Genomic DNA, 18,005 nt, shown 5'->3' on the forward strand with positions numbered 1-18,005 from the left:
GAAAGAAGGAAATGATAGTGGAGTTAATTAACATAAAAAAACACATGTTCTATTAAGAAAATTTTTTAAGCTTAGCTGGCAGGAAAATTTGAAAAACGTATTTCTTATAAAAACTGACAGTATATAAAATACATAAAGAATTTTTAGGTCACTAGTAAGAATTCAAGCAAGCAAAAAAAAAGAACAACAACCAAAAAAAAAAAAACCCTAAACAACACATTCACACAAGAGGCACATACTGATTACACATACATATTTACATATTTTACAATGCCAAACATCATTTTTTTTCTTTAAGAAAATGAAAATTAAGGGGTGACATTTTTCCAAAAGAAATGTACTCTTTACCTAACTTACACAACTGTGACCCCTCTGTATAACACCTTTTTTATAATAAAAAATTAAAACAAACTGGAAGTAGAGCTGTAGTTCAAGTGGTACAGTGTGATCCTTGAGCAAAAAGAGTTCAGGGACAGCATCGAGGCCCTAAGTCCAAGCCCTACAACTTGCACAAAATAAAAATAAAAAAGTAAGGAGGGAGAAGAAAATGGAAATTCAAATTACAATGAAGTATCACTTGGAATCCATTAAAATGGCTAAACTTGAAAAGACTGACAACAAACTGTGTTAGCAATGCTGTGCAACAAATGGAACTATTTTCCATTGCTGATTAAAAAAATGAATAATGTTACATTTACTTTGGAAAATTGCTGGTCAGTCTTTTACACATTTCAATATATGTTTCACATTAGCTATTCTCAGCTATTGGCCAAAAAGAAACGACAGCCTATGTCAACACAAAGACCTACATGAAAATATTTCAGTGCTAGCTGAAAGCAGCCTCCTAAGCAACCAGTTAGAAGGATCACTGATAGAGGTCAAACCAAAGCAAAAGTGAAAATATACCTTAAAAACAAACTAATCAAAAAGGGCTAATGCAGCCAGGCACCAGTGGCTCATGTCTGTAATCCTAGCTACTCAGGAGGCTGAAGATAATAGTTCTAAGCCAGTCCAGGCAGAAAAGTCTGTGAGATTCTTATCTCCAATTAACCAGCAAAAATCCAGAATTGGAGCTAGCAGAGTACCAACCTTGAGCCAAAAATGCTAAGTGACATTGCCCAGGCCCTAGGTTCATGCCCTAGTATTGATACAAAAATAAATTAAAACAAACCATTGTAATTCCATTTTACTTATTACAGCTATTTCATAAATAGCTGTTTTGACTTTCTACAATGACATTTAGTTTCCTGTTGGCTTACAAAAATTTGTTTTCCTTTTGTTCTCTGAAGCATGCTATTCTCAGCATTCTGCCTTCCCATTGCCCACGTTCTAAGAAGATGCCTGTATGCTGGCTCTGAAACTAGGGCAGAGATTAGACATAAGCATAGCAAAGTACTTTAAAGCAAAGTACTTTAAGATCACTACCAAGATGTGTACAGATGTGTACATCTGCAGTTCCAGCACTCAGAAGTTGGAGGCAGAAGTTAGCTTTTTAAATATTTGTATTTAATTTTGATTTGCATTTTCCTTGTAAAAATTCCTAACAAACTGTCTGTTGTCATTTTACACAGTATAAATTTTAACAATAACAACTAAAATAGCATTTTGATTTTTTTGCTGGTCCTGGGGCTTGAACTGGGCCTAAGTACTGTCCCTGAGCCTCTGGGTTCAAAGCTAACTCTCTACTGCTTGAGCCACAGCGGCACTTCTGGCTTTTCTAAATAGTTTATTGGAGGTAAGAGTCTCAAGGGGACTTTTCTGCCCAGGGTGGCTTTGAACCACGATCCTCAGATATCAGCCTCTTGAGTAGTTAGGATTACAGGTATGAGCCACCAGCGCCCAGCTCTGAAACAGCATTTTTGAAATAATAGGATATCACCTATAGAACAGAAAGAATTAAACCTAAGGACCTCTTAATTCCACTTGCCCAAAAAGGTCTTACTGATACTGACTTCCCCCTGACCTCTGTCTCTTCCCCTCCAATGTTGGATCAGATAAAACCATTTGGAAAAAGTTCATCCCAGCAATGAAGAACCATTAAAAACAGTGGGCTGGGAAGATGGCTCAGTGGTAGAGCGCTTGCCTTGCATGCCTGAGGCGCTGGGTTCGATTCCTCAGCACCACATAAGCAAAATGAAAAAAGCCGGAAGCAGCGCTGTGGCTCAAGTGGTAGAGCACTAGCTAGCCTTGAGCTGAAGAGCTGAGGGACAGCGCCAAGGCCCAGAGTTCAGGCCCCACGACTGGACCCAAAAAAAAAAAAACAAACAAAAAACTACACAGTGACTAAATGGGAAGTGGAAGAGGGGGTGCCACCTGTTCAGAGACAGTTTGCCAAAAACAACAACAAAACAAACAAACAAACAAAAACCCTGCTCAAAAAAGAAAAAAAGTTGTTAGAATCCAAATGGAGTCACTAGTGCCAACTCTCCCAAAAGTAACCAAAGCTAAGAGGCTGGGAAGAAGAGATTCGTAAGCAAGCTATATAACAAATCACTAACAGAAGGCAAACTCCTATTTTTGGTCAAGGTCTTCTATTTAAATAAAGATAAAAATGTCTAATTCTAGTAGCTTCAAACATATCCTTTTAGTAGTCCAAAGAGATATTTAATTGGATGCCTTGTGACTTTTACTCCCTCTTATATTCTACTTTATAATGGTATTGCTAGTTTTAAACAAGTACTTTTGACTTCAAAATACTTCAACTACTACAAATAGCTATTTGTAGTAGTAGCTATTTGTAACTATTTGTCCCCTTTCTGATATATAGATTTCTTTCTCTCCAAGAAATATAGAAAGCCAGATGAGCCAATACTGTAATTCCTCAAGACGGAGTAATGTGGAAGCATAATGGGTGAATTGTAACAGGTCCTTATTCCTTTTGCTGAAAAACACTGATTCCTTACTTGGGTCCACAAATTAACTAAATGCAGGAGAAAAGCTTGGCATCCCTGCCTCCATTTTTGTATCTTCTCCTTGTTCTGAGTTATTACGCTTGCAGCCACCTCCAATCCAGGAAGGGCATGACTGATCAGCAACATCTTAATGGCAAGAGACCAAAACTAGTCCTGAGAAGGAACAAAGCCTTGTATGACAGACTCTGCCCCTAAACAAAGATAATTACCTGTAGTGATGAGCCTTCACTGTGGAGCAAAAGTAATCATCTCAAGGGGATCAGATTGTTCCCCTAACATGCTTACAGTGATAACAAATCTTCTGGAACCCATGGTAGACTAGAACCGAGTTAATGACCAAACAGACCACATTTGTAACTAGAACTGTTACTATGTAGACTTTTTTGCTGTCCCAACCAACACTGTCTATACAAAAAGCCCATGTCTGCAGCTCAAAGAAACCTAAAGATGGGCCAAAGTGTTTACTTTGCCTTCTCCCATGACTACCTATTCCACATAACAAGTCTTCTTCCTCTGCCTTCCACTATTACTGTCCTTTATTTTTTTTTATTGTGAAAAAACTGTACAGAGGACAAGATAATGAGTACATTTCTTATCAATCATTGTAGCCTCCTCCTTTGTTTCCCCTTCCCACCCTTCCCACCCTCCTCCTGCCCCCCCTCCCCAATTACTGTCCTTTAATTTGGCATATAAGAGCAAGTGGTCAAACCTAACATGTGGAATCTTAGAAGTTGGGCCTGGGACCCAAAACTCTAGCTTCAAGAACATGACTAAGACAATGTATGCGATTTTTTTAAAAAGAGAACACATGGAAGTAGAGAACAGAATAGAGGTAAACAGGAATTAGGGTATAGTTAGTAATAGGGTAGGTATTGGTCAAAGGATATAATCTTTCAATTAGAAAGTTCAAGAGATCTATTGTAGGGTTCTGTAGAGTGTGCCTGCCTAATGTGAACAAGGCCCTGGGTTCAATTCCCAGCACATCAAAGAATAGAATAGGATAATAAAATGAAATAAATTAAAATTAAAAATAAAAATAAAGAAAACTGAGTTGCAGAATGTTTCCACTATAAAAATGAAATTCAGAATTAATTTGTTTATTCAAAAGAAATATACCAACACATATATGTTGAAAAAATTCAGAATACATCCAGGCTCTTCATAAATAGTGTAAGACTAATACTTAGGGTTATTCTTAATAATAGGACCATAAGAAATATAAAACAGAAATGGTATCTTGCTAGGTAGAGAGTTATCAAGGACCACATGTGTCCATCAGTGTGGCACAGCACAAAGAGAATTATTTTTTTAAGTTGGCCTAGATATAAATCTTAGCTCCACCCTGCTGTATGATGTTGAAGACTTTCTTACTCCTTGAAGCTAAATTTTCCTATCTAGAAAATAAGGGCAGTAATATCAACCTTCACAAGGTTTTTTAAACATTAATTATAGTAACATTAATGTCTGAGAATCATAATTAGGCAGGTTTCATTCATATACAATTCTAACTGATTGTTAATAGGAATGCAGTCGGAGAGGATTATGGAGTTATTGGAGTTCAAAGAGAACATTCTGATCTATGGACTGTAACATTCCTAGGTACAGCAAAGGCAGAGAAGCCAGGTAGCTGCATAAAGCCAGACACTTGTCATCTCTGTACTCAACAACTTGTAGCTCTTCCTATTCCTGTAATAACCCAAACTCTTCTCGTCAAAAGAGATGTCTAGTGGTATATTCCATATTTCAACTTAATTTTTAGAATCTACAGGACATCCAAAGAAGAGACAAAACAGAAAATGAGACATTGTATCTTTTTTTCAGACACACAAGCAAAAATCTCCTTAAACTGGCACTTTGGGTACTTCTGCATAAATGTCTTGAGTTAAAAAGTATTTTTTTTAATTAGGCAGCAACTCAAACATAATGACATAAATAAGTAAAATAAGTAAACAACCACGGAGTTCTCCCTTTAGAATAGAGAATATAGACATAAAAATCAATAGGATGGTTAGACAGATTAATTTGGAGATGGTAACCACTTGACATTGTAATCTGAAAATTACCTGCTGACCCAAGTATTTCAGCCCATCCAAACAGACTTTCCATTCAATCAGCAGCTGGTAGGTGTCCTCCTTTCCACCCCAGATCTTTACCACAAAGCAAGACACAGATGTGTCAAGACAGTCAGGCATTATTCCAAAATCAAGACTCCGCCAAGTTGGATTCTGTTGGTGGAAATTGAAACATACTTTAGGAAGACTACTTTGGGTTTACAATTATTTCAATCATTTTGTCTTTAAAAACAAAGACATCATAAATAAACTAAATTGTTTCTTAAATGTAGTATGCATAAGATTAAACACAAAGATGATAATAATATATGGTCATTATTAGAAGAAATATATATTTCTGTCACTCAATGACATAGCTACACATGGTAATTCACCCATTTACTCAACATTTCTATCAAAGCCAACATACGAACCTCCAACTTATATACTTGGGCTTAAGTAGCTATTTAAAATAATCACATCACTGGGGATATACAGTTCAATGGTAAAGCATTTGTCTAGCATATGCAAGGGTTCAATCTCCAGCACTGCAAAGCAAAAATAAATAAAAATAATCATATTATTTCACAGAGAGTCAGTAACAGAATAATGCAAAAGGTTCCACAGTGGCACAGGAAGAATAATAAACTGAAGGTACAGGGACAACATCAGAGACTGTGAAATTTGACTTTTAAAGGACAAGTGGGATTTTACCAGATTCAAAGAAAGAATTCCAGGCAAAGGAACATGATATACCAGGGCTCAGAGGTGTGAAACAGCAAAGTGGTAGAGAACTGAGAACAACTGTTGGCAGGACTAGCAGAACACAGAGCTAAGGACAGAAACAGGGACTGAATAAACTGAAGGCTGTTTAATGCATTGCCAAGCAGGCAAGACTTTACTTACAACATGTGGGACCACTGGAAGGTTTAAACAAACATTTCCATCTAGATAACTGAAACACTTTGAAAAGTCAGACTGTGAAGGGGTTTAATAACATAAAGAAAAACTAATTATAATACAATGATTACCTGCTTCAACATTGTTCCCTTAAAGTAAATACTGCTAAATGGAAACAATCTTAATTTAATCTTTTTTTTTTTTTTTGGGGGGGGGGGGGGGCGGGGAGAAGGCGGGGTGGGTCCTGGGGCCTGAGTGCTGTCCCTGAGCTTCTTTTGCTCAAGGCAAGCTCTACCACTTAGCCACAGTGCCACTTCTGGCTTTTTTTTGTTGGGGGAGGAGGGAAGATAGGGGGCAGTCGTGGGTTTTGAACTCTGGGCCTGGGCGCTGTCCCTGAGCTCTTTCAACTCAAAACTAGTGCTTTACCACTTGAGCCACACTGCCACTTTGAGTTTTCTGGTAGTTAATTAGAGATAAGATTCTCACAGACTTTTTTGCCTGGGATGGCTTTGAACTGCGATCCTCAGATTTCAGCTTCCTGAGTAGCTAAGATTACAGGTGCCCAGCATTACTTCTGGCTTTTTTGAGTAGTATATTGGAGATAAGTGTCTCACCGAGTTTTCTGGTGTAGGCTAGCTTTGAACCACAGATCTCAGCCTCCTGAGTAGCTTGGGTTACAGGCATGAGCCACCAGCACTCAGCTTAAGGTAATTTTAATGTTACACACATGAGTGAATCAAAAGGTCTTTATAGAAGGGTAACGTAAATGATTTGGGGCTTTGTGTTATTTTCCCTAAACAAAGTGAGAAGGGGCATGGGTGGGTACCAAGTCCATAGGGGAATGATGGATACATGGCATGAAAGTTACATAGCAAGAATAATCCTGCAATTCATTTTCTGCAATTCGTTTTCTAGTTGATGTTTAAAAATTAAATCCAGAATCCCCCGAAATTCCAATCTAAGATCTACAATGGAAAATGACCTAAACTAAAAACACTCACCTTTCCCCAATGGACATATCTTAGAACTGCCCTTGCTACCAACTTTGCTGAATTGTCTCCCTTCTCTTTTTCACTCCTCAAACATACTCTGTGCTGTAAAGAGATAACCTGTGAACTGAGGGCCACACCATTTGTTGACATGTCTGCTAAAAGCCCAAGCTGTTAAAAAACAAACAAACAAAAACCTTTCTTGTAATTCAAGATGATTCATCTCTGCACAAAGAGCCCTTCCTCTGTTCCCATCTTGCCCTCTGGTGACAAACTACCCCAGCCCATTGCCCCACCTGAATTCACTTTTCTACCTAATAAAAGAGACCTTCATTGTAAGGGAATCATCATCCCATTTCTTCTTCAGTGGGGCTGAAGAAAACATGGTCACCCTTCTCAGGTTGGAGCAAATAAAACCTGTTGGCCTGTGAGTTTCTGTCAGATCTTTTCTTTATCCATACTCCTGGTATGGATACTCCTTAATATTTCCCAACATAAGATGCTGAAAACTGGGACTTGAAACCTGGAAACGCAAAATATTTCCTTACAACTATCTCACTGAAATTGTTTTAAGAGCCCTGCTAAACAAGGGCAGAGTTTCATTCAAATATGAAGATAACATTAAAGTCTAGGAATAACTATGTAGACCTGCACTACAAGAAATGCTAGTTCTTCAGGTTGAAGAGAAATGGCACCAGATGGAAAAACTAGATCAACAAGAAGGAATGAAGAGTATTAGCAATGAGAAATATGTGAACTATAAATATAAATGCTCAAGATGAGTGAAGAGCAGCTACTCATTTCTAATAATGGCAGGCTAGGCATTCCTCCAATAAGTATACTAGAGGAATTTTTTAATAATAATAATTATTAACATCACAGAACTATTTCCAAACCAAGAAGGAAAGAACATAAGGGAAAAAAAGGAGAGATCTAGAAGGCCTTTGACTTGAAGCCACTGCCAAACCATACAAACTTAGGGCTTTGGTTCTGGCAGTCTTCAAGAGAGAAAAGGACAAAACGCAAAACTTAGGTTCAAGCTGAGGCCCAACAAGTCCAACAAGTCCCTCTGCACTGAGCTCCAACCACAAAAGCATTACACAGAATGGTTCATGAAATAAAACTAAATTTTAACAACCTCCTGCCCATAAATGTCCCTAGGGAAAGTTCTCATGAGAAGTAGGGAGAAATTTCCTTAGAGGAAGAAATTACACAGAAAGTAGCTCAGAAGCTGAGCATAGTAGTGAACACCTGTAATTCCAGGACTTGGGAAGCTGAGGCTAGAAGATAGGCAATCTAAGGCCAGTTTGGGCTACATATCAAGAATCTCACACAACAGAAAAAGTGGGGAAGGGGGAAATGTGTGAAAGCAGCACAGATCAATGAGATAACAAATATAGGTGGAGAACAGTTCCAAAAACACGCATGACAGAATGAAAATATCTGATAGCCATTTAGTAAACAATTCAGAGGGAGAAAAATGGATTCAAGAAGGGGGCAAAGCATTATCTGAGAAAATTTCCTAGATGAAGAAGAGGAGGAGGAGGAGGAAGAAGAAGACGATGAAGACGAAGAAAGTGGAGGGATGCCAATGCCTCACACATGAAATTCTACCTACTCAGGAGACCGAGATATGAGAATTGAAGTTTAAAGCCAGCCTGGGCAGAAAAGTTCATGAGATTCTTATCTCCAATAAACTACCCAAAAAGCCAGAAGCTATGGCTCAAGTGGTGGAGTGCTAACCTTGAGCAAACTAAACTCAAGGAGAGCAGCCAGACCTTCAATTTGAACCCTAGACTAGCACAGAAAAGAAAAAGAAAACAAAAGACTAGTTGGCACCATGGTATACATCAACTCCACAGAAAGTATAGACAGATAGGAGGTTCACAGTCTGAGGATGACCCAAGCAAGAATCACAAGCTCCTATCTGAACAGTTAAAACAAAAAAGCTGGAGGAATGGTTCAAGTGGTAGAATTCTTGTTTTTACTTTTTGTTTTTTTTGTCAGTCATGGGGCCTGAACTCTGGGCCTGGGCACTGTCCCTCAGCTCTTCAGCTTAAGGCTAGCGCTCTATCATTTGAGCCACAGTGCCACTTCTGGCCTTTTCTGTTTATGTGGTGCTGAGGAATCAAACCCAGGGCCTCATGCATGCAAGGCAAACACTCTACCACTGAGCCACCTTCCCAACCCCTTCATGTGGTAGAATTCTTATACAAGTATGAGATTCCAAGTTCAAAACTCCAGTACTGCCAAAAATTAATTTAAAAAAAAAACTCATAAAAGTCACAGGTAGAAAATACCCAACAGTTCCCAGGCAAGGTAAATAAAACTATACCAAAATACATAAAATTAAAAAGTGAAACTATAGAACCCCAAAGCAAAATAAGATCCTAAAACCCACCCGAGTAAAATTATCTTCCAAGGAATAATAGGCTGAGCAATGAATTCTAAATAGCAAAAACAAAAGCCAAATAGCAATGGAATTGACTTTCAATGTGCCAAAAATAAAATAATTAACTGAAAACCGAGGCTCAGTAGAATACTTTTCTCCAATTAGAGTAAAACAAGTACAATTTCACATAAGGAGACGTGTATGTGAGTGTTAGAGTATATTAGACTTTGCCAGAACAATCACACAGACATCCAGGTACAAAGAACAAAGAAAAGGTTTATTACCAGTATAGGGACCAGCAAGACCCCTTCTCACAAGAGAGACCAAGTGCCAGCTATTGTCTGAGGTGACCTATATAACCTCGGAGGTTTAGGAGGGGCTAGAAGAGGCTAAGGAGGCAGAGACCCTGGTGTGGACATGTGGACCAGAGGCTTCATCATGGCACACTAGGGTTTATGGCTGCTGCCCAAGTAGTAGATGGGGTCCTGCAACTGCCCAGACCTGAAGGTCACTCTCAGGGGCTCTTGTTGCCTTATATGGTGGTAGCTGCCCCAGAGAAGTGCCATCTCAAGGTAAAGGGGTTTGGAGGCTGATTATTTACTGCCTTTACTAAATGGGCCTAGTGATGCTTAGGAAAGGAGCATGCTAAGCTGTGGGAAGGGAGCTCATTGGGCTAACAGTGAGATACTGTCATTCAGGAAAATTTCAAAGGATGCACTTCAGGGATATGGAAAGTGAACATAGTTATCTATGCTTCAAGAATGAATGAACACTGAAGTGGCAAATGTAAGAGCAAATCTAAAGGAAGGGAAGGATTTCTAATATTTCTGAGTCGTGCAACAATCCTCCCTAAAACAATAGTGAAAACGGACAAAATTATCAAAACAACAATTTCAGGGCTCTGGGTCTCAACCAAAGGCATATGTCAAATTTGAGTTATTTGGTGGGTTTTTTGTTTTTGTTTTGTTTTGGGGTTTTTTATCAGTCATGGGGCCTGAACTCTGTACCTGGGTATTGTCCCTCAGCTCTTCAGCTCAAAGCTAACACCCTACCACTTGAGCTTCAGCACCACTTCAGGCTTTTATTGCTGATGTAGTGCTGAGAAATCAAACCCAGGGCCTCATGCATGCTAGGCAAGCACTCTACCACTGAGCCACCTTCCCAGCCTCTATTTGTTTTGTTTTGTTGTTGTTTTGCCAGTCCTGGGGCTTGAACTCAGGGACTGGGCGCTGTCCTTGAGCCTCTCTCTGCTCAAGGCTAGCACTCTACCACTTGAGCCACAGCACCCTTCCAGCTTTTTCTGTTTATGTTGTACTAAGGAATCGAACCCAGAGCTCCATGCATGCTAAGCAAGCACTCTACCACTAAGCTACCTTCCCAGCCCCATTTGTTTATTTATTGTCACTTGTGGAGCTTTTATCTCAGGACCTGGATGCTGTCCCTGACCTCTTTTCCTCAAGGCTAATGTTCTTCCACTTTGAACCAGAGCACCACTTCCAGTTTTTCTGGTAGTTAACTGGAGATAAGAATCTCACCAACTGCCGGGCGCTGGTGGCTCACGCCTGTAATCCTAGCTACTCAGGAGGCTGAGATCTGAGGATCGCGGTTCAAAGCCAGCCCGGGCAGGAGAGACCGTGAGACTCCTATCTCCAATAAACCACCAGAAAACCAGAAGTGGCGCTGTAGCTCAAGTGGTAGAGTGCTCGCCTTGAGCTGAAGAGCTGAGGGACAGCGCCCAGGCCCAGAGTTCAAGCCCCACGACCGACCAAACAACAAAAAAAAAAGAATCTCACCAACTTTCCTGCCTATGCTAGGTTTGAACTTTGATCCTCAGATCTCAGCTTCCTAAGTAGTTAAGCATGAGCCTGCAGCGCCTGGCCCAGTTATTTATTTTTTAAAAAGCCAAACAAACAAACCAACTTACTGGCTTCAGATTAAGAACAGGAGAGTGGTGACATCCTATCTGGGGCTGCTTTTATCCCTAACCCCAACTCAATCTGTAAAGCTTTTCTTTTTTTTTTTTTTTCTTTTTTTTCTTTCTTTCTTTTTTTTGCCAGTCCTGGGGCTTGAACTCAGGGCACTGCCCCTAAGTGTCTTTTGCTCAAGGCTAGCACTCTATCACTTGAGCCACAGCACCACTTCTGGCTTTTCTGTTTATGTAATACTGAGGAATCAAACCCAGGGCTTCATGCATGCCAGGCAAGCACTCCACCACTAAGCCACATTCCCAGCCCTGTAAAGTTTTTCTACTTGGGAGAAAGGGGCAGGTTAGAAGAATCACTTTGCTACAGATGAGGATAAACTACATTTGAAATGGGACATGGAAAACCCTGAGCTTAGAGGCAAATGAAGGAGGAAGACTAGTTTCACCATCTTGGTTAAGATAAGTAATAGATGAGCAAGATAAGCAGTAGATAGCCAGAATTTTAATGGAGAGATTCAAAAAGGAGAAGCTGTAGGGGCCTTGACATGCAATTATGCATCCACATAGGACAGTCCAAAGAGAATCAACACAATCTACATATTCCTATCTGACATGGTCTGCATGCAACATGCAGAAGAGATCTCAGAAGGCCCCACAGACAGCAATACCTGCAGGGAATTAAAGGCGGGGGAGAGGGGAAACAAACCTACCAATCCTTTGGTAGGAGTTTCTGGTTTGAAGTATTTGAACAAAAGTTTAACCCAATACCAATGACCACTAACCCATAAAGACACTGCTGACCACTAAGTTAGAAAGACACTGGAGCACCATTAGAAATCTAGATGGATCACAACCAGCAACTATCAATCAGAAAGACCACTGGCTTGTGGGATGGCATTAAGAGTCACTTTAGACTTTCTTCTCAATGAAGAAGGCTTTGAGGCTGTCCAGTAAAAAGGAAAATAGTAAATCACACTCCAGTGATGAATTACATAATCAAACCTCTGTGTCTCATAATCTTCAGTTATAAAAAAAAAAAAAAAGTGAAACACAGCTTTTACAAACCTTAATAGAAGAGTAACAGTTATTTTTAGTGACTGGTACTATTGGAAGGTAGAGGACACATGAAAAGGACATAGAAGAATGCTTCATCTAGCACAAAGATGTATTGAATGCATTGAGCAAATTAGTCCAATAGACCTCCAACAAGTGCACATAAAATTAGATAACTTGTCAACCTCAACAGTTAAAAGCAAAAAGAGCCCATTTACTAAATCCAAACAATCAACTCTAAAACATGAGAAAAAAAATAGGAAAAATTAGATTTTAGGGTACCTCTATACTTCAGCGATGTTCCATGTTTAAGTAAACTGCAAATAATTTAAATGCTAGATTGAGATGTGAACTTTATAACCAGTGAAACATGGAAGCGAAGATTTTGACTAAGGTTGCCTAGTTTAAAAAAAAAAAAGAAGAAGAAGAAGGGCTGGGAAGGTGGCTCAGTGGTAAAGTGCTTGCCTTGCATGCTTGAGGCACAGGGTTCGATTCCTCAGCACCACATAAGCAAAAAGAAAAAAGCCAGAAGTGGCGCTGTGGCTCAAGTGGTAGAGTGCTAGCCTTGAGCTGAAGAGCTGAGAGACAGTGCCCAGGCCCAGAGTTCAGGCCCCACGACCGGACCCAAAAAAAAAAAAACAGTGCCAGAATTTGAATCTGGGCCTCTAGACTTTGTTTTGTTTAAGTTTGGGGTTGTTTCTCCCCATTAAATGATGTGAGAATTTAGAACAAAAGAGACCTTACCAGACTGTCAATAATTCTCTTAGTCAGACTTGAAAACTTCACAGAGCTCAGACTTGCTCTTGCTGGTTAATCACATACAACAATTGGCTATTAGCAAGAATAAAGTATGGCTAGCCACCGAGACCTCATGCCTACAAAACTAGCTACCAAGAAGCTGAGATTGAAACTCTTATATCCAAATAACCTCCAAAAAGCTAGAAGTATAGGTGTGGTTGACTGCCAGCCATAAGCAAAAAAGTAGAGTAAGAGTTTGAGGCCTGGCATTCAAGTCTCAATAACAGCAGAAAAATAAAACATTAAAAAAAAAAAAAAAAGTATGTATCACAGATCAGCTAGGAAAAACTTACTCAGCTCACTATCTAGGGCTTGAAAACCTGGGAGCCAGGAGTTCTGAGCCGAGCTCTCTGGTTCCTGAGTTTGAGGATGGGCCTGCTCCACCCAGGATTTCCCTTCACCATCCCAACCTTACAGGAATAACTACAATCTGTTGTGGGCCGTTATGTGGCAAGCATTGTACTTAACATGGATGATAGGGCAAATGAAGAAGCTACATACAACGAGGAGCCAAAATAGGGGTGTCCACCTAGTTTACACATTCCAAAACTGTTAAGAATAAAAGGGAACTTTGAACTTGTCAGTTTAAGTTTTGAAATGAGGAAGCTGAGGTCTTCAGATAGAGCCCTTCTTCCTAGGCTCTGCCCTCAACTGCAGTTTTCCTAGTTAATGTTTCTCTGACCACCAGGTTTGAGTTCAAGCATTTCTTCCTCAAAGAAGATTCTCTCCACTGCCAGGCCTTCTGTGAGCCTGAGTCTTTTTGCTTTTCCTGAATGATAATATAGTACCCTAGAGATACAATAAGCACTCAAATACTGAATAAACAAAAGAAATGTCCTATTCCTCCTAATGACAATAAGACCTAGTCAATCTGGGAGCAAGTAACACTTTTTGTGTTCCCGCAGGAATCTGTGAGCAGCTAACTTTCTTAAGGCACCTGTCATGATAAATCACCATGTTTTGCTTGCCTGTCCTCCCTCCTCAAAGGAAATTTCTACCTGTGTATTTAATCTCTACCAATATTCCGTACCTAGTTACTAAAAGTTTAGAGTGTTAGGCACCATGCCCCCAGTAGGACTACACATTTTTACTTATCTTCACAAAACTTAAGAGTCCTGCTGGGCACCAGTGGCTCATGCCTATAATCCTATCTACTCAGGAGGCTGGGATATGAGGATCACGGTTCAAAGCCAGCCCAGATAGGAAGGTCCATGAGACTCTAATCTTCAATTAATTGTTAGAAAACCGGAAGTGGCACTGTGGCTTTAAATGATAGAGCACTAGCCTTGAAGAAAAGACCTTAGGGACAGCACCCAGGCCCTGAGATCAAGCCCCAAGACCAACCCCTTCAGCACCCCTCCCCACCCCAAAAAAGAGAACATCTAATAGTCAATAAATGGGGGGAAAAAAGTGTTTCACTGTAATAATCTGTGAGGAAGTATAAAGTCATAATATAATACCAGGATTGCACCAGAATGGCTAAATAAATTATGTATTACCAAGCTTAGGCATGAATAATTGAACAACTAAAAAACTCACACTGCTGATAAGATATAATTGGTACAAATATTTTGGCAACTATTTGGCAATACTTATCTGGTAAAGGTGAACATAACCTATAACCCAGTCCATAATTCCACTCTTAAGTACATTCTCCAGTGAAATGCTCAAAGGAACAATGTTCCTTAGAATTAATAAACTATTACATGTTCCATCATGGATGAGTCTTACAAGTATGCTGAACAAAAGAGAGAATGCTGGGCTGGGAAGGTGGCTCAGTGGTAGAGCGCTTGCCTTGCATGCATGAGGCTCTGGGTTCAATTCCTCAGCACCACATAAGCAAAAAGAAAATTAAAGCCAGAAGTGGTGGTGTGGCTCAAGTGGTAGAGCGCTAGCCTTGAGCAAGAGCTAAGGGACAGCGCCCAGGCCCAGAGTTCAGACCCCACAACCGGACCCAAAAAATAAATAAATAAATAAATAAAAGAGAGAATGCCATGTAAGAGTCAAACCAGACAGAAATAGTCATACAACAATAAGTCCAGGGTTGTCTTTTCACCTAGGGAGGTGACACTGACTGGAAGAACAGAAGAGGAGCCAATCATGTACCATTTCTTGATCAGGTGACACTGACTTGGTTCTCTTAGAAAAGAGACCAGTCTATCTGTGCATTTGACTGACTATAAGCATATCTAATAAAAGTTTCAAATGATTCAATAATGAAAAAAAATGGGAAGCTGACTGCAGTGTAGAAATAAAAGTCTTCTCTTGCTGATAATATTTCAGGCTCTTAGCAAATTATACCACCTAAAGAGATACCAATTACCCCCCTGTATGAAGATCCCTGCTCAATAACAGTACCTGTGTTCTGGAATATAAAATAGTATAATTTCATATTCTATCTATATTGTAAAGTACCAAAAAAAAAAAAAAAGCATGAAATAACCATTTCCTTCCAAAGTGAGAAAAAAAAATGAAGACTAAATACTTTTGAAGGGCCATATAGCATTGGTGGGAAGAAGAGATGCTGGGGGAGGGGGCGACATTGCATTAAACACTCTTAAATACTTCATTATGAAAGAAATCAAAAGCCTCCAGAGGAGAGGGGTTTTCTGAAGTCATTTCATGTGGATGAATACATGGCCCAGGTTTCCCCTTCTAAGCCAATACATCAGTAACACAGTAGAGCTATTGTAATCTTCTTATCACAGACTTTCCATTATACTTTTACAAAATAGCTACCAGACAGTGAGCAATAATCCCTGAGTTGGTACATTCAGATACAGACAGATACAGCCTGCCACATATTCAAAGAGTTTATTGCCATATACATATATATGTGTGTGTATGTATATGTATATATATGTGTATATATATGTGTGTATATATATGTGTGTATATATATATGTGTATATATATATTGGTTGGTCGTAGGATCTGAACTCTGGACCTGGGCGCTGTCCCTGAGCTCTTTAGCTCAAGGCTAGTGCTCTACCACTTGAGCCACAGTGCCACTTCCGGCTTTTTCTGCTTATGTGGTACTGAGGAATCGAACCCAGGGCCTCATACATGCCAGGCAAGGAATCTATTGCCCAATATTTTTATTATACAGATACAGATCACTTTTAATTAACTTTTAAAACCAATTTCTGGATGGAAGGAACTTTTCAAGGGCTAATATCTAGGGATCTAATCTATACTCACTGAAAGCCCAGTAGCAGACTATTAGGATCTTTAAAGCTTTAAAAAGTTCACTGTCAGGGTTTGTGGCATGGCTCAGGTGGTAGAATGCCAGCCAATAAGCAAAAGGATCAAGACACCAAGTTCATGTCCCAGCCTCAAACAAACAAAAAGAAAAAGTCACTGATGGCTGGATGTCAGTGGCTTACATCTGTAATCCTAGCTACTCAGGAAGCTGAGATTTGAGCCTCTTATCTCCAATTTGCTACCCCAAAAAAAGCCAGAAATGGAGCTTTGGCTCAAGTGGAAGGAGACATTAGCCTTGAGCAAAAAAGCTCAGGGACAGCATTCAGGCCCTGAATTAAAGACCTAGGACTGGCGCACGCGCACACACACACACACACACACACACACACACACACACACACACACACACACACACACACACACACACACACTCACTCACTCACTCACTACCTAACTACACATCAGAGGACCTAAAATAATTATTTATTACAGAACCTAAATCATTATTTATCACCTCAATTCATTTCCATAACATAATGTTCACAAGAAACACAACAAAAAAACTCATAAAAGTTCTTACAATTTTACTGAAACACATAGCATATCTTATTGGGATTGTACACTGATTTTAAAATTAGTAGTAGCCCATATCAACCCTCTCCTTTGTCTCATTCATCTCTATTCAGACTTCATAACTCAACTTAGGAATTACTATTGTTAGAAACCTTTCATAAATCCTCCCTCCAAACAGAGATACTATACTTTTCACAACCTCCTGTTCTTGCCTGATCCTATCATTGCATATGTTGATTACTTGTCTCCCTTCAAGTCATGTAAGTAACCAGACAAAGTTGAGGAACCTTGAAGACATTGAGGAACCTTGAAGACAGTGCAACTTGACACAGTGTGACATAATTTGACATAAATAATGCAGTCTTATACATACAAACACAAACATTATGTTAAAAGGTAACTCATTCAGTTATAATTCAAGTGAAACATAAACTCAGTTTGATAATTACCCAGGACAGTAACTCATGAAAACTACTTCTACTGTTCAGTTAGTTGGGTGTGGCCTCTAAAGATTTTAAAACCGTTCAATCACAATTCCAGAACTTTGTCATATTTGATAAATTATGTCTCATTCCTTCCCTAAAAGTACATACTCTAGGGGCTGGGAAAGTGGCTCAGTGGTAGAGCGCTTGCCTTTGCATGCATGAGACCCTGGATTCGATTCCTCAGCACCACATAAGCAAAAAGAAAAAAAGCCAGAAGTGGTGCTGTGGCTCAAGTGGTAGAGCGCTAGCCTTGAGCTGAAGAGCTGAGGGACAGCGCCCAGGCCCAGAGTTCAGGCCCTACAACTGGACCACCCCCCCCCCCCAAAAAAAAAGAAGAAAAAAAGTACATACTCTAAAACTTTTTTAGGAGGTAGGGGGTGGGGCCCGGTAGTGGGCCTGAACTCTGGGCCTGGGTGCTGTCCCTCAGCTCTTCACCTCAAGGTTAGCGTTCTACCACCTGAGCTACATACAGCGCTACTTCCAGCTTTTTTTTTTCTGCTTATGTGGTGCTGATGAATTGAACCGAGGGCCTCATATATGCAAGGCAAGCACTCTACCACTGAGCCACCTTCCCAGCCCATTGTTTATTCAATTATAAGGTTCACTGACCTCCACTGGACTTCTAGTTGTGAGAAAAGCTGTCTTTCCTATCAAAGGGGGTTACTTAAAAGTTCCTACTTTGTGGTGCTGGGAAGGTGGCTCAGTGGTAGAGTGCTTGTCTTGC

At 39.9% G+C, this 18,005-nt stretch overlaps 1 protein-coding gene across 2 annotated transcripts in view; it reads right to left on the minus strand.

Annotated features, from left to right (window-relative positions):
* Uvrag (UV radiation resistance associated) overlaps positions 1–18,005 on the minus strand; it is a 317,269-nt gene that overhangs the window by 245,101 nt on the left and 54,163 nt on the right. For both annotated transcript variants that reach the window (XM_042689000.1, XM_042689006.1), the window contains one exon: positions 4,976–5,137. In XM_042689000.1, coding sequence (XP_042544934.1) covers positions 4,976–5,137 — 162 coding nt within the window. The remainder of the gene's footprint in view (positions 1–4,975; positions 5,138–18,005) is intronic.

Source organism: Dipodomys spectabilis, unplaced genomic scaffold, assembly GCF_019054845.1.
Source record: "Dipodomys spectabilis isolate Male_0828 unplaced genomic scaffold, ASM1905484v1 ptg000003l, whole genome shotgun sequence".
NCBI classification, from domain to species: domain Eukaryota; kingdom Metazoa; phylum Chordata; class Mammalia; order Rodentia; family Heteromyidae; genus Dipodomys; species Dipodomys spectabilis.